The following is a 22,157-nucleotide window of genomic DNA, read 5'->3' as shown; positions in this document are numbered from 1 at the left end:
CACAAACATTAGATCAGATTAGATAGACTTTATTAATCCCTCTGGAGATCTGCTTCCGGAAATTAGATTTCCAGTTCAGAGCAGAGGATAGAAGGTACAGAAGTTTCATAAAAGCAAGAACAAAGAGGTAAAAAAGTGCAAATATAGGGGAGCCTCGATCAGGGAAAAAATGAAAAGATCATGGAAGGATACAGAGGTTAACATAGACTACATTAGCTATTCTCTCTCCTTCTGCCTCCAAATTCAAGAGTTATACAGTCTAATAGCACGAGGAATGAATAAGTCCCTGAGTCTGTTGGCGTTGCATCTCAAAAAATGGATAAAAGCTGGTGGATCTATCGTGTTTCCAGAACTCCATCTCTGATTCTCCACCTCCAGTTTGTGTTGTCTGGCGCAGCAACACAGGTGAGCTTCAGTCCGGACTCTTGCACCTCCGCGTCGTGAGCCACCTCCTGGTCATGCAGCGTCTTCAGCGTGAAAACCCTCTCGGAGATCTGAGGCAGAAAAAGCGAAAAGCAATGATTAGTGTTTGCGATACTTTACCTGGATGAAGTCTGTAAACCTCACCTGATCGCTAATCCCTAAAGCCACGTGGCCCACTTTCACTCGACGGGTTTCTCGGATTAAAATGGTGGTTCTGCTGAAGTCCATGATGGAGATGTCCACACCTGACACGACAGAATAATGATCATTCTGAAAACTAAGATGTAAAAAAGAAGAGAAACCTCTCAGTCAACTCACCTTCCAAACAAAAGGGTTTTTGTGCTTGACCAAGCAGCTCCACGCTGAACTCTGGCCCCTCAGGCTGACTGTTGTAGGAGCAGACGCCGGAGCTGAAGTTGTCTCCTGGACTCAGCGACCAACGACCAGAGTCCTGCTGGGAAAATAGCAACAAGATATGAGCAGATGTAGCAGGGGGGGGGGGGCAATTGAGATGTACTGGGAATGTTTTGAATGGCTCTCAAACCAAGAGAGAGCGAGAATAAAAACTAAATAAAATACTAAAATAAACAAACTGAAAGTAACAGCTTTTGCAAATTGTTATGCCCAAAGACTATTTTAAATAAATACAATAATATGGTTAATTTATGGTTCTTTAGGTTATATTATTATACATATATTTATTTTAAATAATTAAACTGACGCTGGTCATATATTGATAAAAAAATATAAAAACTACATTTGTGAAATTAAAAAAAAACATTTTAAACTTATTTATTTATTTTGAAAGCTTAGAAACCATAGCAAATAAAAATAAGGAAAAAATAAGTCCATCAAACCTACTAAGTACTGTAAGTACTTGGTACTTACATTTACTATAAGTACTACTAAAAAAAATATATGTTGGGAATAAAAGTTACTTATTTTGATTGTTATAGTACTATAGTTAGTTTAGCTTGTCATCAATGATAAAAAAAATGATTAACTACTTACTAAAAATACAAATGAATAGATATTAAGATGTTAAAAGGGCCACATACAGTATATACAGTTAAAGGACCGCATCTAGCCCCAGGTCCACACCATTACCCAGAGTTGATGAATATTTAATATAATTATTATTAAAAAACTACTGCAGGTGTCAAAATATTATTTCATTGGGGATTTATATATACATTTTATCTAGAAACACAATACATAATACTCATTAAAAGGACAAATAAAACAAAGGACTAAAACTAATTAACGAAGTATATTTATAGTTGATCTAGCAATACATTAAATAAAAGGCATTTAAATTTAAAAAATGAATGCAAAATATTTGTTTTTATTATAAAACAGTCAGTCTGACGTGAGACTTATTTTTAATACCCTAACATCTTCATATTACTGGTTATTTCAAATACTAAAAAACCCTCAGAATGAGACGTCTGCTCCTCAAGTTCATCACCTTTTTGTCCCATGGCTCTCGACTGGAAAAGTGGTCACTGGTGAGGCAGGACAGCAGTTGCTCGGCCGAGTGAAGCTGAGACAGACTACTCAGGCAGAAGTCTGCGCACAAAGAGTAAAAGTGCTCAGGGAATCTAACGAGAAGAACTCCAGAGGGAAACCGGACCAAAGTCTCACCTCTCTCCAGCTTACGGAGCTCCAGCTCGGGCACGGTGGTGATATCGGGGAGCGGCTCGAAGACCATTTCGAGCGTCTTCACCTCCGACTTTTCACCGTCGGCCTCCCCGTCTTCGTCGAGGTCTTTGAATTTTCTCGCGAGGTTGTCCACGTCCTCGCTGAGCTCGGAGGAGCTGGTGTGCTGCTGCGAGCTGTCGGGAGGCTTGGTGTTGATGTACAGTGGGGTTGTGTAGGGTCCTCTCACGGAGCTGCTCACTCCGCCAACTGCAACACCAGGACAAAAGTCATCAAAAAGTTGTAGTAATACATTATTTATTGCTTTTACTAAATCGTAAGTCATTTTTATAAATTATTTTCATTATTAATGCACTTGTTTGTGCCTTTTATTATAGCAAACGTTTTCATGATGTGGCCTGTGGGCTACATGTGGCCCTTTGACTGCATCAACGACATTGGAGACTGCAGCGTAAAAACTGACTCAATTCAAAAAGAGGAAAAATAATCAAAATATAAAAAAAACAAAAAAACAGAAGGCTTCTCAATGACTTGTATTTTTTTTATCTGGTTGTTTTACTGAAGTGCTACATGAACTAAGGGCTGTGTATCGAACTTTGGTTCTTTTGTGTAACCGACCAAAATACTTTGTTGGTACCGAGTATCAAAACACTCTTCAGCTTACGCTGCCAAAGTTTAGGTACCAGGGAGCGATAAAAACTTTTGTGAACAGAGAAAGTTTCCTTTTCACTGGGAACTATTCCTTTTTGTTGATATTTACCAAAGCTGAAAATTGAATAGGCAAGGATTGTACTATGTGAAATCTAATTTACTTTTTCTTAGCCTTGATAAAAATAGTATCGAAAAAAGTATCGTTCAGGAACAGGTATCGAAAATCGATACCCAGCCCTAGAACTTTAAGAAAAAAGTAAAGTTTAAGTTTATTTATTTGTCATCAAAACATGCAGAAATATCTCTATTGCAAACCCCTGTATAATCAGGACCTTTTTATCTAACCTCGCACTTTTCATCAGTATGACAGACAGCTCTCACAGTTGCCATAAAACATATAAGGGGAAGAAGAGGCTTCAAACATGACAGGACAGAAAACGGTGATGCAGGAAACAACACGTGTTTTAAACACTGTGGTTGCAGTTTGCGCACATGAACAGGAAGTGGCGATGACGGTGTCAGAGTGATTTACAAGAAATACCTGCGTTTAGAAAAATATCTCTGGACAGTACCAGCTGCTTCTCAAGTTAAGTTTGGGGCTGGATGTCGACAGTTCACACAGTCTAGTTTCCTGTTGTAGTGCTTGTTTATGGTTGTAGTTCCTTAGCTTATCTTCTCTATCACCAGCCACATTCACATTCTTTGAGCAAAATTGTAAATGTGACTCCGGTGTACTCTTGAAGAAAACATGATGGCTCACTATTTTCATGAGTTCATGACTAAGTTTCAGTTCATTACAAATACCATAACTGTGGACAAGCCCATCCATCTTCCTAAATATAAAATATATATTTAAATAATAGACCATGTGATTAAACAATTGTATGAGTGTTATTAGTCATGGAAGTCAGTTTGATATCATTAAAAATGTGTCCATGAGAAGTTTAAGTCCGGCTTCCGCAAACAACACTACGCGGAGACGGCCTTACTGAAAGTGTCCAGTGACATCATGATGTCGGTTAAATATACTGTTCTGGTTCTCTTGGATCTGTCCTCAGCCTTTGACACCGTCTATCACCAGGTCCTGCTGGGAAGACTGAGGGATGAAGTCTGAATCAGGGTCCTTTATTATCTTTGCTGTACTTGATTCCCCTGGATAAAATCATTTCCAGATGTTTCCAACCACATTTTAGCTGAGGACATCCAGCGCTACTATCGTAATGGCGTCTGATGACAAGGATCCAGGGTTGAGTCAGTACTTGGGTGACTTAGGCCAGTCTGTCAAACTGAGCCTGAGAAACCTGGGTGTTGTATTTGATAAAGACATGTCTCTTGTTCAACACTGCAGAAAACTGACCAGAAACTGTTTCCTTCAACTGAGAAAAATCTCTAAACTTAGGAAAATGTTGTCACAACACGATCTGGAGCTTGTAATCCATGTGTTAGTGTCTTCTCGCCTGGACTATTGTAACAGTTTATTTTGGTGTCTAAACAAAAAGGAGCTGTCTCGCCTGCAGTTGATTCAGAACTCTGCGAGAATTCGGACCCGCTCTAGTAGAAGAACTCACATTTCTCCGATCCTTAAAACTCTTCACTGGCTGCCACTTTGTTTCAGGATCAACTTTAAATATCCCGTTCTTACTTTCAGATCTATTCATGGTCAGGCTCCTCCTTACATCACTGATCTGATCCAGCCTTACACCCCATTTCGGGCTCTGAGGTCTGTGGATCAGAATCTACTGATGGTTCCTGAACATGCTTCCAGACCAGAGGAGAGAAATCCTTCCAAACTGTCCTTTCAGACTGACTCCTAAGCTTTGGAACGATCTTCCTCTTCCTCTGTGTGTGATGGATCTACTGACTCCTTCAATAAACATCTTAAGACATTTTTATTTGTTCAGGATTTTTCCGGATTTTCTGAGACTCCTGTTTTCCCAGAGTTTTTAAATGTGTATATATTTTTAAATGTGTATTGCTTTTGATTGTTTAAGCGCTATGTGGCCCTGGTCTAGAAAGGTGCTTTACAAATAACTATTACTTAATACTTACTTTTATAGGTTCTCAACCAACATCATTTGATTAGATTTATCATAATTTTATGTTATATACATATTTACAGTATATATTATTATTATTGTATTTTCATTATTTTATTTTATTTGAATTTAATTTGATGGATTTTTTGATGAAAGGCAGTAATTTAAAAGTGTATTTATGTGACATCATCCGGTTCCACATTGTCTGCTTGTGAATTTGATTTTATGACACATGCTGTAGGCTTTAAGAAATATGATCAATTGCCATAAAAAAAACCCACGTGTTTAGACTTTGGACAGGCTTGGATTAGGCAGTTTTTTTCCACGTAACTTCCATTACGAGACGTCTCTTTTTGTGAATTAAGAGATTCCTGTATGTGAGCTTTAAGTTGTACCTTCTTTCAGTGCTCTGGCAGTTTTCCCCTTCATTTCAGATGCCGAGGCTCTCTTGACTGGATCCTTTCGGAGTCCAGCCTCGATGACATCAGCCGTCAGGTGGCTGCAGTCCGCTGGGATCTCTCTCAGGGGCGGAGGATCATTAGCGATCTGTTCGTCACACAACGGACATTAGTTCTGTTAAGCAGTGTCACAAACCACCCATCATTGACTTTTCACCTTCAGTACCAGAATAAAAAAACATGTTCATGTTAGGCAGCTTTGCTGGCAAGAAAACATATCGCCCCCTCCTTCCCTTTTTCCACTGATTAGGTGACTCAACTATGCTCAGTCTCAACTTCCTGTTTTTCGACCTACATTTTCCAGGTCCACGTTCAAATTTTTTATCGCATGATTTTGACTCTGAAAGAAGTATTTGTATCTCATCAAACATAGCGTTATTCAAAGGTGTTGAATACCTTGAGAAAAAGTCTGCAGGTGTAATAACGTGTCCAGGGCTGACATCCATTCAGCATGTGAAGTAACATACAGCAGCTGCTCCACACATCTGCTTTGGCCCCTCTGGGTTCCCCTTTTACCACCTCAGGAGCCATGTGGGTTTCTGTTCCCTTCAGCTCTGAAAGAAAAATAAAATCATGTTACAGCCAGCTAGTCAAAAGTTGTTCTCTTCTTTTTTTTTACCTTTTGGGTCGCTCAAGCTCTTTCCTTTGTGGTCCAGTTTCTCCGCGTGACCAAAGTCACACAGGTAGCTGTTTTTCCCATCTTCTGACAGCAACACGTTGTCAGCTGAGACACACAAGCGGATAGAGAAACATCGTCAGAGCTGCACTGATTAAAAGGCCCAATTGGTCATTTTTAAAATAGTGTTTTGGCTCCCCCTGGTGTCAGAATAGTGCGATGGCAATATTGCAAATTCTCAGTTCTGCAAATTGTCTGTGCATACGATCATTTACAAAGCCACATCACCCTGAAAAATTCCTGTTTTGTTTTTGCAAAAATTCCTTTTTTTCTTCTGAGATCAGTGGCAATCTTTCTGATTCTGATTCTGCCAGTTTTTTTTGTCAGTTTCTAGTGTTATCTTCATGGTAACTTCACAAAGTCAACAAAACAAATTAACATTGAAGAGAAAAGTATTCATACAACAAAAGTTACGATTGTTTAAAATAAAACCAATCATTAAAGGAGAAAATGAAGTGTAAAAATACTTGTCATATTGTTTGCATTCTTGAGAAAAGATGTACTATTATGCATACTTAAGGTAATCTACTTTAAGTCTTTGTCTTGGTGCAGAAATGGGTAATAAGGTTATTATACTGGGATTTTTTGAGGTGGGGGGCAAATAAACAAGCTGACCAAAACTGACACCGAATATTCAGAAATCATAGAATATAAATCAAGAACTCTAGACAAAAAAATGTCAATCAATATGATATAAAGTGAAATGAAAAGATTTTAATTTTCTTTCAAAAACATGTTGCTTAAAAACAAAACTTTAGGAGTTGAACTAGTAATCGATATCATTAGAAGATAATTACAAAACATCTGTAATCCATAATGAGTCAGTTCATTTGAAAACCGACCTTCAAGGGAGAAGGAAAAACAAACAAACAAAAAAAGACACTGGTTTTCCTCTCAATTGTTCTGATGCAAAACAAACACCAGGGGGCGATTTCACTGCAACTTCTTCCTGCTCTGTTGCTCTATTAACTTTCCTGTTCTTCTAGTTTCTTCTCAGCTCAGATCTTCACCCTTTTTTTTTTATTCGGACTCCTTCTGTCCTTGCACATGTGTCCTATCACGAACAACTTCCTGTTCATGCCCCCCCTCCCACCCCCGAGTCCTTTTCTTTCCTGTCCTCCGCTCATGTGCTTTGCTCCTCAGTGAGTGAGTCACTCCGGGAAATTCCCAGCCTGCCGCGTCTGTCTAGTTTCACGTCAGTCGACGACAATCTGTGACATTTGTATGCAGCTGCTATTTAGCTTCTGAGATCTGAACAATTTATAGTTAAGCTTATCTTTTAATCCCCCCCAGGAAATGACTTGAACCAGAGTAAGTCAAGACCCGGATCAAGAACTGTGATGTGTTTTATGTTTATTTTCTGCGGTTGCAAAAAAAAAACAAAAGTTTGTTTTGGTCTAGTCATATTAAGGACCAGGATGACTAAATGACACTCATATCTGACCTTAGAAGTGGGGGGCTTTGTGAAATTACCACCATCGAGCTCTTTGTAGTGGAAATATTTCCCAAAAGTTTTACTACGATGTCACACCTTGAGAAATATTACCACAAAATCACACGACTGAAACTACACTAACGTTTTTTTCTGTGTGATACCCGGTGAGAACACAACATGTTTTTTTTTTCATCTTGCTCTTTTTTTAGTGATCATTTTTTTAGTGTTTCTCACAATACTTCAAGACCATCATTTATAATCAATTTACAGTTAATTTAATTTTCGAAATTTAAAGACACTATGAACCAAAATTAATCATACAAAGGGTCAAACATCATGTTAAAATACAGATAATAAATACAATTAAGACAAATTATTTTTGATTTTATTTGTTGGCAACCATGGCAAAAATACACAAATTAAGGAACACTATCCACTGGCTTTTCTTTCTCAATTTGTTTTCCCTTATGGTTGCCTATACTTATTATTTCTGTCCCTTATCTTATCTTGAACACTACTAGAATCTTCATGCGTCACAAATATGAACATTAACCATATTTTCCATCTCTTGGGCCACAAACTGTATAATGACTTGGCCCCTAGGCCTTGACTTTTGACACAATCCATGGAAAAATAAAATCAAAATAAATAATAAAGATTCCAGACGTCTGGTTTGAAAGAAAACCTGATCTAAAATGTCCAAGATGTATACGACAGATACACCTAAAAGTCAAGTCCCTTTGAAAACCCAAGCGTGTTTTAGATATGATCGAACATGGACAGATTTTGAAAGTACTTTTGTTTTGTAACTTGTTTTGCGTAATATACATTATGTTTTGATCACGAAAAAAAACGCGTCGAAGCTTCAAAGAAGCCTCGTCATGTGGTCAATCGTACTGCGCCAAGAAGAGATAAACAGGAAATGAAAGTCGTCATATCGAAACTATTGTTTCGCTCGTTATTTCTCAAACAAGAGTGACTGATTTTCTCACAGAAAGAGAGATATAAAGATATGAAGACAGCAATATTTAATTGAATGTATTTTACTCTATTCACTATAGAGGGATAGTTTTTGTGTAAACCACTGAACGAAAATGGTTGTTTGAAACTTCAAATGTTCCCAGAAGTATTTAAGAAGACATTATTGCGTTTCCTTTGTCAACAGGAAAACCTTTTACCATCAATTTCCACAGTTTTCCTATTTAAACTGTGGAGATTTGGCCTTTAAAGTGTATCCTAGTGAAGACCTTCTTGCCAGTTACCACCCATAGCAACTACAATTGTTATTTTATCAGTGTCGTCAATTACAATGGATTACTTTTTACCAATAAACATTAAACATTACAACGATATGTAACAAAGTAATATCTATCTAGGGGTGAGTATTGGCAAGAATGCGACAATACAGGGCCTATGATGAAAAATATATAGTGATACTGTAGGAACAAGTATATATTTTTACTATTGCCTAAGTATTTGTCTCTGGTGTTGCAGAATTTACAAACCACATGACTCTTGATGAAGTCGTAACTGCTTTCATTTGTTTCGAAACCAAATTATGTCCAAACATCAGCTTTAAAAGCAACTGGAGTCAACTGTATCCTCTCATCCTCAGTCAACACCGGAGATCTCGTGGGATTTCATTGTTCCTTTATCTACGGAGGACTTGATGATTGCTGCCATCTTATGGCCAGATGTTTAATTGCAAAAGAAAAATGAACAAATGCAGTGATTATTTGTATTTAAATTGTAAGCCAAAACTCTAATTACTATATTCAAAAAACACTTTATTGAACTGTAGACCTTTAAAAATAACTATGGTAAAAAATGAAATATGACTTGAAGTAAAAAAAAATTGATAAAGGGCTGTCAAATACGATACAGTAACTTGAAAAAATATTGCGATGTGTCAATTTTCTAACAACCCTATATCTTTCTAATCTTTTCTCCGCTTAGTTTGTGTGTGATTTTATACGACAACATTAAAATGGCCAAAGTAAAGTCAGTCTTTGATTACCTTTGATATCCAGATGTACCACATGTTTCTTCGTCAAGTACTCTTGCGCAGTCAGGACTTGGCCCAAGTAGTGGAGACTCAAGTCTTCTGGCAGCCGCCCACGCTGTGTGATGAGCTGTCCTAGAGAGCCTGTTGTAACAAGGGCCAGGTCAGACCGGGACAAACTTGACCAAAACAACCATCTCGCTGAACAATCCTGCTACTGATGTCTGTTTAGAAATGTGAAAATCACTGTTAGCTGCCACCCCAGATGTTTGGTACAACTTGGATCCCAAACACTTGAAGGAAAATCAACAGTCATTTTCGTGGCGTGGTAGAACCACCCACAGACATCTGGGACTCTGGATTCGATTATGGTCTCATAGCACGAACTGTACATGTGTTAATTCTTAACAGCTTCACCGTTTTTCTGTCAGGCCAGCACCTCCAGCCGCTCGCAGAACAACACCAGCAACTTACCGGCTTTGCGATCCATCAGGAGGAATATATCGGCACCTTCTCTGACCACTCCGAAGAGCTCCAACACATGGGGAGATCTGAGGGCACTCCACGCACCCACCTCCTCACTGGTGAACTTATTCAAGGGAATCTAGAAAGGAATGTTCGCAATTAGAGCTGGGTTTTATGTCCAGTTTCCTAGATCGATTTGATTCACAAGGTTCTGAATCGATTAATTTCGAACTCAAACTGTGTTAAGATGTACTTTTTTCCCCTCCACACCTTAAACAACAGTTCTACTTCATGCATGCTCTGCCCTCTTAAAGTGGTCGCTTAAAAGTTACCTCCTGTAAAAGGGGCAGCACACACAGTTCTAGAACCACGGTTACAACTGTTACTGAGACTAGGGCCAAAGCACACATTCCTAGAAGCACGGTTATAACTGTTACTGTGACTTGAGGCAGAGCAAACATTCCTAGAACCACGGTTATAACTGTAACTGTGACTAGGTGATTTTATATGCAAAAAAAAGTTAGTCAAAAGTGTAGTATATTATTGTAATACAACATTAACATAGAAAACTTAAGTCAAGTCATCTACCTCATGCACTAGCAATCGACATTGTTCAATTTTAATAAAAATCAATTCAAGGTTGATTAAATGTTTTTTTACTCAGCCCTATGACTAGAAAATCCCTTTCCAATCAAGATGTGCATTTATTACCTTCTTCACAGCAAAGTCGAAGCCAGTGGTTCGATCCTGGGCACTGTAGACGTCACCATAGGAGCCTCCCTTGATCAACTTTGAGAGCACAAACTCGCAACCTTTTTTGTACTCAGAGTCCACGACACTGATTTTCTGGAGGATGGACAGTCAGGGTTAGGATACGAGAGCCAAACCAGGACGAGCGAAGAGAATACCTACATCATTGTAAAAGATAATCCCCTCGTTGCAAGTCGAACCAGACGACCAGAGCTGATCCACGCCCTCCCTGGCCTCCTGCTCCACCTCCTTGAAGAACGGCCCAGCGTAGCACCGGTCGCCCTGGCTGACGCTTCCTCGGAGGCCGGCCAATGCCAGGGAGCAGTCGCCAACGCTGCTGAGGGAGTCGCTGTCCTGCTCGAAGGAGTGGACGCTCGACGGGGTACTGAAGACGGGAGCTCTCCAGCCGATCGGAGAGCAGCTGGATCTTGTGTTGTAGATGTTGAAGGGAAGAGGACGAGGACTTGTCTCCTCCGAGATCTCGATGCTGCTGCAGTAAGACGTGCTGACCTCGCTGACGTCAGATGATACCGCCTTTAGATTCAAAGAAAACGATCCAGGAATTAGTTTTAGAATATCGTCTAAAAGTAGTATTAGACAAATATAGCGGTTGTTGTAATTCTGAAAAAAGCTTTTCTTTGTGATTTTAATTTTAAATTCACCAGTTTTTCTATAAATATATTTCTTGTTGGTGGATTAATAACCTTTTTATTTATATTTTCTGACCAAACTTTACCTTTTAGAATTAACATATTGAGTCATTCAGTTGTCACAGCTGAGGTTAAATTCAATACTTTTGCAGACTTTTTTTATTCAATCTAATCCCAACTGGGAAATAAACCAAAATAAAATATACACCACATCATGACGAACATTTTACCCAAAAGCTTATTATAACATTGAATAGTGAAAAGCTTTCTTTTTCAAAAAACAGTTTTCGACATGAAAAAAAGAGTAAATCATTTTTTTCTAAAATAAATAAATCAAATTAACGTTACCAACTTCTTTATATTGGAAACTAAATAATCGTTAGATTTTCTAGACTTGTGGACATTTAATTGAGTACATTTTAATGCGAATTAAGCCATTAATTTTTTTGAAAGCCTTTTAAGATTATTTAAGAATCAGTGGGAACCCTATAGATATGATAAGCTGTTAAAAATATAAAACCTTTTGACAAAATAAAACATTTAAACACATGTTTCATTACCTGGAATCTTCCGCTCTCTTGCTCTGGGACACCGGAAGGAACGCGTTGTCTCTGTATTTGCTCTCGATTCTTCTTCACAGTTTTTTTCCTCAGCTTCCGTTTTTGTCTCTTCCTGGTTTTCTTCTGCGGGGTCACCAGTGGGGGCGCCGCGTCGCTCGTCTTTTGGACAAAAGCTCTGATTGGACGCGCCACGTTGTTGTGCTCGGAAGGGGATCTGAGTGCGAACAAATGTGCCGTCAGTGTCTGTCAACGCAGGATAAATGGCCGTGGACACATGGAGTGATGTCATACCTGATCGAGAAACAGTTGGGCGAGGGTACGAAGGAGCGTTTGAGGAAGGTTGGGCTGAACTCCTGGGAGTCCTGTGTTTCACCTGAGAAGAACACAAAGCTTATTATTACACTCGTATTCTCTTATTTTCATCAAACAATGGGAAAATAATTACATTCCGCTTGAGCGATGAAGGTCGAGGTCTTCAATGGCTTCTCCCCGACTTGCTCAGCTGTCCCATATGTCAACAGTTTGCTGATTATGGGGTTCAGGCGTGCTGCTATTTCCTCCGCCTTGTGCCCCTTTCCCTCCACTTCCATGGAGTCCATGCTGGATGAGCATTCTGGGAATGACCCCTTCAGTTCTGCCTGGGACGACCCAGAGAACGGGGCGGTGGAGTTGAAAAGCCTTTGACTGCCTGCCATGTCGCCGTCTGGATCTGGATTAAAAAAAAGAAATAATCAACCTTTAACACAAGAGATACCTCAAACATATTTATTTTTGGGCCACTGGGTCACTTTGACCCGGGACCACACAAGGTTTGAAGGTGTCCCCAAACCTGAGGCTCATATACAAAGTGTGACAGAGAATTTTGGAAACAGTCTTTTAATTAATACTCAAATGTTTTTGCAGAAATAATCGATTTATTTCAAACATGCATTAAACATATAGTTATAAGTAAATACAAAATAGAAAAATAAAAACAAAAATAAAGCCAAATAGAGATAAGAAATGACGAAACATCACTCTTTTTTAAATAACACAAACCAGATTTATTCCCCAAGATCAACTTTAAAAGCCGTTGGGGTCGACTGTATCCTCTTGTCCTCAGTCATAGCTGGGATCTAGCAGGATTTCAATATTCTTTAGCTGCGAAGGATGTACTGATTGCTGCCATCTAGATCAGTTTATCAATGTGTTTCTTACACCCCTAAAGCCTCAAAGCAATACATAAGATATATCTCGTCTCATATTACCTATATTACACAATATGTATATGCAAAGACTAAGCAGATATCCATATAAATGCATAATATATACGAAAAAATACAACATTATTATCCCCTTAAATATATACCATATACTAATTTAACAATTTAATTACAATACAACTATCAAAACTTTAATTTCCTAAATTCATTCCTCAGCATTTTACAATTATCACACTTCCTCTTCCGTAAACGTATTTAGAAATTGTATTTTGTAACCTCTTTTTAACAGACTTATATTTGCATTTTGTTATAATTTGTCTGCCAAATTGTTCTGCAACGTCACTCCACGGCCCAATACACACATGTTTTCCATATTCGTCTGAGCCTTTTGGCAGAATTGCTATGAATATAAAAGTGTATGTTTTTGACTTTGAAAACCTTTCCGTCAAAATCTAATTTCACACGACCCCTCTCAGTTTCGCAGCAACAATAACAAAGCAATCCCTCCCTTTCAAACGTACGTAGACGTAACATTCATGGCTGCCTAATTTAAGAACACAGATGGTTGCTTGCAATGTCAGTCATTCCCGTTACATTCATCGCTTAAATTGTTGCTCGGGCAACCGTACCAGTGTGGGACCAACAAACAAAAGTCAGCTGTAACTGAGAACTCCTGAGTGTTTGCAAGGCCAGTCTGAGTCACAAAATGGCCGTGCGAATGACAAGTATTGATGGGCTGATGAAGCCTCATGAAGCGGCATCCAATTTCTTTTGGAGCCCAGTAGGAGGCGCCACCACTGGAAATGATTGTGAGGTTTCATTAGAATAGCTGTTGATTTGTAGAGAATACAGTGCTATCTAGTGGGCTCTGAAATAAGTACATTGCTTCGTGATTTCGAAGATTAAACTCACTTAATGGAAGATATGATGTAAAATATCTTGAATTTTTACAAAAACTAGTGTTTTTTCCAAAGATATTATTAGTTTTTAACATTTGTCAACCAACCTTTTCTGGTGGATATTGGTCCTGTTGTATTCACTGCATTCATTGAAAATAGTATTTTAAAACATAATAAAATAGTTAATGAATAGTGACAATATTCTTGTAGTTTTAAATAAGTGTGTCAACTTTGAATATAAAGGAAACTTTTTTCCCATGTCTCCCATGAAAATTCCACACTTTTCAAGGTTACAAAATAAAAAAAGAATCATGTTTGAGACTGTTGACACCCACGCCAGCGCCCTGACAGGAAACATATGGTGCCAGACAGGATGTCAATGTAAATTGTTGGCCCCAATAAAAGCACTTCCCTTCAGATGGTAGAATTCTAGGAACCAGACATCAGTCAAACACACAAAACCCATCTAAGAAAGGTTAAATCTGATACTATTATGACCCTGAACCACATCTATTTAAATAACATCTCAGACTCTAGCCACTAAATCATTATTTACGCCAGAAGAGTATTAGCTACGAAGGTTGTGGTGGATTATTCCATTCTGTGGCCGGACTGTGGGATCCCTAAATGTTGCCAAACCTCAGTTGACATGTAATACTTACATACATTTGTGGACGTCATCTGTCTCTTACTGGCTAGACATGCCTGAGGGTTCAGCGATTACAGATCTCTGATGCAGTTCTGCATGTAAACTGTCAAGAAAACCCTTTGCGTTTTATTGTTTTGACCTTTTTTTGGCAATCTGATAACAAATAATTTGTACTAGACTGAAAACTGACAACTGAAAATATGAATAATCATTTTAAAAATGTCAAATATTAGCGTATTTATAACCAGTTATGGCAGTTTCATTTTAAGTCGACCATGCTTCATGTTGGACGCTATGCTCTTTTATCAATTAATAACTCCAATGTGTGAACATTTATATTTTATTATTATTATTTTTATTTTATTTCAGTTATTTTACTTTAATATACACTTAAAAGGCTCTAGCTGTAACTAATTTGATAGTTAAAGGTCAACTAATGTGTTGATTTAAGTGTTAAATTTATCTTGGACTATATTGTACTCATCAGTATGTGTTTGTTTGTACAAAACTCTATTTACATTTAAATATTTAGAATAAAAATTGTGCTCAAACATCTTGTTTTGTGTTTTTGAAACACTTTGTTTTTATGGAGCTCAAAATCTTGTTTCCACGCCCACTGTGCTGTGATTTGTCAAGCATTGCGGTTTGTTACACAGCGTCATCAGTCCGGGAGGTCTTCACCTCAAAGAGACTTGTTGTATAAACAAAGCAGGGCGTGCTTACAGCTCATAGGAGGAGGAGTAAAGCTATTATTAGATTTTTTTGGAAAGTAATAACTTCAAAACATGGTCATGATGAGGGACTTACTGCATCTTCTCATGCAATTACTTGCAAGAAAATTGACAGTATCTTCAGTATTTTGTAGTGACACTGTTGCAGTCCCGTCATTTGACGTAAACACCTTTAAAAATGACCTCTTGTGCCTTTCTTTGATTCATACGCTTATTAAAAGAAAGATAATATGAGGTGCAAAATATGAAATGATGGTCCATACTTCTTATCAAGAATGCCTCAGCCCAAAACCAAGACACTACCAAGACCAAAGAGTGTAAAATCCAAGACCAAGACAGGTAGATTCAAGGCCAATACTTTTTTCAGATAAGGACAGGGACCAACTAAAAAAATAGTGCACATAAAACATACACACATTGAGTATTATGCTTCTTAACATTGCCATCATGAGTATGGAGCAACTGTATTGTAAGTATTTGGATGTCATTTTGCAACGGATAATCACTTAATAATAACCAATAAAAACCTACTTTTAAAACATATAATAGAAGCCTTTGTACTGCCTCTGTAACCCGAGTCTTATCGACGTCTAATCTCGTGCCATTTCAAGTTTAAGGTCGCTCTGTCATGAAACCTGAGCGATAACAAGAGAGTTTCTGAGGAAGCCTTGATGGAGGAAATTCAGACCCAGCCTTGTTTTGACAGTTGCAACTGTTGTTTCGTTCAGAGGAAGTCGTGCGTCAGGCTCGTTCAGAAGAAAAACCATTTACATGCCTGCCGGCGTCCGTTAAGCTACGAAACACGCCGCACTATAAAAAGCGGATAGTCCTTTCATCACTTTCATTTTCACCTAATAAATAAGAGCGGAAAGAAAAAAAAATGCCTTTGCTTCAAAATATCACTCAGCTTGAGTAAATCTTGTGTGAGGTGAAATAGTATTTGGCACCGGCCGGGGCCAGGGTCAGAGCCAGGGAAATGTTTGACATCATTGGCGGCAAACACAAAAGCTCAAGGAGAATGTTGCAATCACTGTCTAATAGTAAAAGTGTCTCGGACTGTGATACAAGAAAAAGAAAGTGGTCACGACACCTCGTGTGTGGACGTTCGTGTGACATGAACAAAGAAGTATAATAATAACGTCACTCTTAACCACCACACCCAACATGAATTTAGAGGAAACAGGGAGAGAGAAAAAAAAGAAAGTTGAATGCAATAAAAATAACAGCTAAAAAAAAAACAAGTAAGGCTGAGTGTTGTGCAGACGTACCCACAAGCTGAGCGTCTCTCTATCTGTCTTCAGTCCGCTCTCAAAGACCGGCCGTCTACATTTAGGATTCAAAAAAAGAAAGAAAAAGGTGTGCTAGTCTGCCTGGTCCTTCGACGCTGTGGCTGACTCTGTCCTCACTCTTTTCTCTTAGCTCGGCTCGCAGTGAGACGAGGGGAGGAGTCTGAGCGCTTATGGGAAATGCATCTCCATTTCCCCAGAACACCCCCTGCCTTCAAACAGGACTCACAAGCCAGTCCCTGAGTAGATAAAGATGAAACTGTTGCGTCCACAATCTCCGTGTGAACCTTCTTTTGCAATTAAAGGTCATATAAAAAAACGACTTTTAACTACATTAACCTCAAATTTAAGATAAGCAACATATAACTGTATTTTAGCTTTAGATCGCCATGTCTAAAATCTGGTTTAGGGGCCATTTCCAACCCTTGGGCAGATACAATGTGCATATTACATTTTCAATTTGTACAAATTTGTATTTTTAAATGTCGCAGAAGCATGTTAGTAAGTAAGTAATTTTCATTTGTATAGCGCTTTTCCAGACCAGGGTCACAAAGCGCTTAAACAATCAAAACAATATTCAATAAAGTATATACTTTAAAGATCAAGATAAAACTGATAACACAACAGGATTTCAAGAAAATCAAGGAAAAGCCTGAACAAATATAAACGTCTTAAGATGTTTCTTGAAGGAGTCAGTAGATCCATCAAGCGCAAAGAGAGAGGAAAATCGTTCCAAAGCTTAGAAGCAACATTCTGGAAGGATTTTTCTCCTCTGGTCCTGAACCGTGTGCGAGGAACCATCAGTAGATTCTGATCCACAGACCTCAGAGCCCGAGCTGGGGTGTAAGGCTGGATCAGATGTTATTTTAATTCAAATGAAAACACCACAAACATAAAGGAAATGCATATTTTGAACATCAGAATGAGTCAACTCTTGGTACGATGGTCCTATTACACTTGAGGCTGCGTCCCAATTCTCGTCTTAGCCCTCGATCTCAGCCCTACCCCTCCGTTGCCAGCGTGCCTGTGCGACGCAGGAGTTTCCCAATTCTGCATTGGATGAAGGGGGAGGGGTAAGACAAAGTGCCAGCTAGCGCTCGAAAACGAGGGAGGTCGGAGGCACACTTGAAACAGAGGGGTATGATGCATTTATCCAAAATCGAGCGAATTTGCGAATATGGTGAAGCAAGTGAGAGACAAAGAGCATAGATGTGGTAGGGCTGTCCCAATTAACCCTTTAGACTCTGTTTTTAAGGAAAGGGCTAAGGGGCAGGCGAAGGGGTAGGGTGAAGGGGTAGGGCTAAGAGGGAGAACTGGAACTTAGCCGCTGGCCTCACGTTTTCATTTCATCAAATGTCGCCTTCTCCCGAAAAAGTTTGGACACCTATGCTTTAGATGAATGTACTTATGATCCTAAACAATCAAAAGATTTGTTTTAACTGAATGTATCTGAATCTCCCACTAACATATAATAAGACAATAAAAATGAACAATAAACAATCTTATATAAAGTTTAAAAATAACTAAATATAACTAGAAAAGGGCAAAAAAAAATTGTTTCAACAGTAACTCAATTTGGGTTTGTCCCATGATGATTGAAACAGAGTAACACGATAAAGCATTTTATGAGAAAGTGTTATTGGTCCGGTAACGCTATCAAATGGGGTAAAATCTAAACAATATGTATAGTTATTTAAATAAAATTACAATATAACTGCAACTAAATATATTCTAATGATAAAGTTTCACTTCAAAACCACGTCAAGACCCCAGGAATTCGCTACCTTGGTGGGAACCTTAGCGAAGTGCATTAGAACAAGAACGTGCAATAATATGTACAATTCAGACACTCAAACGTTGGTGTGTAAGAAAATGGCTTCTTGCTAAAGAAGCAATTACATCAAGGAGCTTTGAAAGCTGGTGTTGTTCCTACAGTATCACAATAAATAGAATCTTTGCCCCTTTATCGTGAAACGTATTGTATCACCAGATTCTTGGCAACTCTGACAATACTACAAATATATCCTTGTTCCTACAGTTTTGCAATATATCGTTGCCCCTGTATCGTGATGCTCGACAGATTCTGACTAATACGCCCCCCTACCAAAACTGTTATGTCCCCATTTAACAAAGACTAATTTCCTTTTTATGAGTTCCTATTTTAAACTTGTGGTGATTTTAAGTTCTGCTTTTTTCTAACCTTTTTTTCTTGATGTACTGGTTTTATTAAAGCTGGAGATACTGAAACATGAGTTCCGTTAAAGGCCTGGTGCGTATGCACTCAACCCTGTTTCGTTTTCATTGCAATAGAACATTTGCTCTATATTGAAGAAAACATATTTTAGGTTTATCTGAGAGCAAATAATAAAAAACGATCTCAAATGATGTAAACTTGTTTGGTTGTACTAAGTACAACGGTACGAAAAAACTGCTCAAAACTACTAGAAAATGCCACCATGCAAATGAACCCATGCACTTCCTCCATCAGAACAAAAAATATCAAGTGTGTTGTCTTGTACTGTCCATGAAAAACATTGCAACTTCAAAAAGTAGGTTATATTCTCTCCTTTGTGTTGCAACATCCAAAACGTGAATTTGGCTAAAAGAAAAACTTTACACAAAAAGCTAATTTCTCAGATATGTCTTTCCAAACTCTTGATGAAAGGGTATTATTATTTAGTGTATTTTGCTCCAGGAGTTTTTTTTTTCTTCTAAAAAGTACTTTGGCTGATCTAATGAAAGAAGACATTATTCATGACACAGTGGACATTTTATTATTTGCTATAGTATATATTTGATTAGTATGAAATAAGAAAGTGTGATTTCATAGCAACTCAGTGGTTGCCGAGGCTATATTCAGCTGACCTCTGCCGTACGCCCACGCAGATTAACAGAATTCCAAAGCTTTTAGTAAGAGCCATGGAAGTAGATCCCACCTGATGTCGAACCAGTGAAAACATGTGTTCTGGTCTGTAATCGAAGCCAGAGGAACTCTTGCTTGATGCCGTTCTTTTTTCTTTTCTTTTTTTTTTTTTTTTTTCAACAAATCCTCCTGATGCAACAACGAGGAAACGAAGTGCAAGCAGACATGTAACATTCAAATGAACCGCAAGACATGTCTGAATCTTAACAAGAATGTCACACAGTTTTGAAGATGAAGCAAAAGAAAAAGATTTAAATAGTAAAACTTGCAAGAAAAGTAAAAAAAAAATGGAAATCATGTTGTGCAAACTCTAGAACAACAAAATGTTTCAATAACTTATGGTAACTTATTTTAATCTGCTGCATAACTTAAGACATTTTCAATATTATTATATTTTGGATAACGATACTTTGATCTTTACACTACTGCCCATGTTTTGTTAAAGATAATTATGACTTTTTTATTTGCTATTTCTATAAGGAGGTATATATATAAGGTTGTTCTGTAGGTGTGCGCCATTCGAAAAAGCTATTTTACAGCATTTAAAGGCATTCAAAATGTTATAATCTAAACATTTTGCCATTTTATATCAGTATAATACTTCCTTCAGTCAGTACGGACTACACATTTATACAGTTACTGCGTGTCAACGAAGAATAAAGACAGGAAAAAGCATAATAAAAAAAAGGGAAGTTACAGTAAATATTTACCTCAAAGGTTTACTGAGAATAAATGTGACATAAAAAATGTTTTTTGTATTGTTAATAACAACTTATTTAGTGCTTATAACTTTAAAACCAGAAAACGATTCGATAACCATAACAATAAAACATTCTATAGCAATAGAAACTAACAATTTCTGCTTCTTTTGTTGAGTTTAGCAAGAATTGGGAGAGGATTTCCAGACATATGAGACATCATTGTTTCTCATTTAAAAGTGAACTGTGGCCAACACTGCTTAGCTGTAAATGCAGCCCAGACGTTTGACTGCAGGCCAAGAATCCATGTGCAGTTGTTCAGCAAGAAGGCAGCAAGTTTAAAAAAAAAAAAGTTAAAAAAAAAAAGTTGTTTTAGTGAGAAATTAATTGGTTTCTGAATTGAGGTGTTTAATAATATTTTTGGTTTTTGGGTCACGGGATATTGTCCTGTTGCCAGAATAAAAAAGCTCAATTGTATTCTGAGTTGTGAGGAGTTTACCTCTGCTCATATGGGAATCATCCTGGAACTTGAATTCCTTTCACACAGACTGAATTGCATGAACGTGAGCAACCTCTTTTCTGCGTCAAGTTGAGAGCCCTGGTTACTATTTCCCATTTCTTTACATAGTCTACCTTTCCAGAAAGATGCAACTATGCACGGCATGGGCCATAGAATTAACACAACATTGTCGCATTGTCAGAATTAGTGGCTTAAAAAATTTTCATTAGCAAATCAGGTTTCATTATCTGGACCTTTACACAGATAATAAACGTTCAAGTGTTGTTTCTCTGAACTTTGCACAAAGGAGTTATTCTGCCAACAGGAAGTTGGTGAGTTCTGTGTACATAAACTCCTATTAAAAAGGTTGAAAGAAACAATAATGTTGAAAGGTCGTGGTAGGATGCAAATGTGTTTTGTTTGTTTATAAATCACAATACATTTGTATTTCAATAAGCAATGTAAATGAGTGTTCAAGGATATATGTGATAGTTATTATGTTTCAATATTCAATTAAAATGTAATTCATATATAATGGGTATGTGTCCAATGGTAGGAAAAAAGTCTTATTAAAGTATTATTCACACTGTTTTGAGATCCGGGTAATTTTGCATTTATCTATATTCAAGAGAATGGTCAACACGTTTCAATGAAGAAATGTGAAAGTAAACTTCGTGATATTTTTTTCAAACTTACACTTGATAAAATACATGTTGATAACATATTACCCACAGGCGGCTATAGTTTAGGTCATATCAAAAAGACAAATGTAAAATGAATATATTTTTTCTCTATTTTGAAGCCATTTAAGCGCAAGATTATTGCAGCCAAGGACACAGTTGTTGCTGAGGTGTGATCATAACTTCCTTCTTTACGGTAACGCCATTTCTCAAGACCGAAAGCGAACAAAAGAATAAGCGCAGCGACTGTTCGGCAGAGTTGACGTCGATACAATGAGTGACACGAGTTGTAACATACAATAGAACACATGAATAACATACAATAAGTCAAAACTTACGGAGAGTTATGATCTTAGGCGTCGGCTGGTGGCGTATAGCGAACTCAGTTCTAACGAGATTCCGGTGAGAACTTCAAAATAAAAAATACATTATTGAAGATTATCCATTATTACGACACCTAGCGCAAGATGTTTTGAATAGTGTTTAAAGCAACTGCGTATATGTGTGATTCGTTACGGTTTGGCAGCGTTTAAGTTTGAGTCATTTGCATGCTTTTAATATGAAGGTTGTTGAAGTACACACGAACGCTAACTTTCCTACCTATAAACTACACGGTAATGACATTATTTATTATAATTCAACAATTGGATAATTATAAACTACTACAAGTTTATATATATTTAAATACATGCACTTATTTAAACTGTTAAGTTCGACAAAAAAATAATTAAAGAATAAATAACAATAATCGCAGTATTTTTTTTTTTTTTTTTTAAAGGGGTTGTATAGTTATTTTATAACAAAAAAAATAGAAACGTGGGCAAA

General features: G+C 37.6%; 1 protein-coding gene across 3 annotated transcripts; it reads right to left on the bottom strand.

Moving 5' to 3' along the window:
* Window positions 1-13: 13 nt before the first annotated feature.
* Window positions 14-21,708, bottom strand: map3k14a (mitogen-activated protein kinase kinase kinase 14a). 3 transcript variants are annotated; one of them, XM_087809504.1, is made up of 16 exons: window positions 21,671-21,708; window positions 12,211-12,474; window positions 12,057-12,138; window positions 11,766-11,979; window positions 10,718-11,089; window positions 10,517-10,651; window positions 9,815-9,944; window positions 9,356-9,484; window positions 5,847-5,951; window positions 5,624-5,781; window positions 5,165-5,315; window positions 2,068-2,331; window positions 1,892-1,992; window positions 742-877; window positions 568-668; window positions 14-494 (listed from the first exon to the last, which is right to left on the bottom strand). In XM_087809504.1, the coding sequence occupies exons 2-16, from the start codon at window positions 12,458-12,460 to the stop codon at window positions 336-338; spliced, it is 2,487 nt and encodes an 828-aa protein (XP_087665630.1). In that variant the 5' UTR covers window positions 12,461-12,474; window positions 21,671-21,708; the 3' UTR covers window positions 14-335. The 3 variants fall into 3 exon arrangements, with proteins under 3 accessions (XP_087665630.1, XP_087665632.1, XP_087665631.1); XM_087809506.1 differs by having other exon boundaries at window positions 742-874; XM_087809505.1 differs by lacking the exon at window positions 21,671-21,708 and adding an exon at window positions 16,515-16,729.
* Between the last annotated feature and the right edge of the window lie 449 nt (window positions 21,709-22,157).

The sequence above is a fragment of the Callionymus lyra genome, chromosome 15, assembly GCF_982586985.1.
Source record: "Callionymus lyra chromosome 15, fCalLyr1.hap1.1, whole genome shotgun sequence".
NCBI lineage: Eukaryota > Metazoa > Chordata > Actinopteri > Syngnathiformes > Callionymidae > Callionymus > Callionymus lyra.
Note: the sequence above shows the minus strand (reverse complement) of the source record. Positions and strands in the feature narration are given on the sequence as shown.

What these genes read in the sequence shown, in the direction of transcription:
- map3k14a (XM_087809504.1), bottom strand. Translation starts at nt 12,460, where the DNA reads ATGGCAGGCAGTCAAAGGCTTTTCAACTCCACCGCCCCGTTCTCTGGG. An exon ending in GCTCCGTAAGCTGGAGAGAG is followed by an intron (nt 1,993 to 2,067) that starts GTGAGACTTTGG and finishes CTTTGTGCGCAG; the next exon opens with ACTTCTGCCTGAGTAGTCTG. An exon ending in AAAACCCTTTTGTTTGGAAG is followed by an intron (nt 669 to 741) that starts GTGAGTTGACTG and finishes CTGTCGTGTCAG; the next exon opens with GTGTGGACATCTCCATCATG.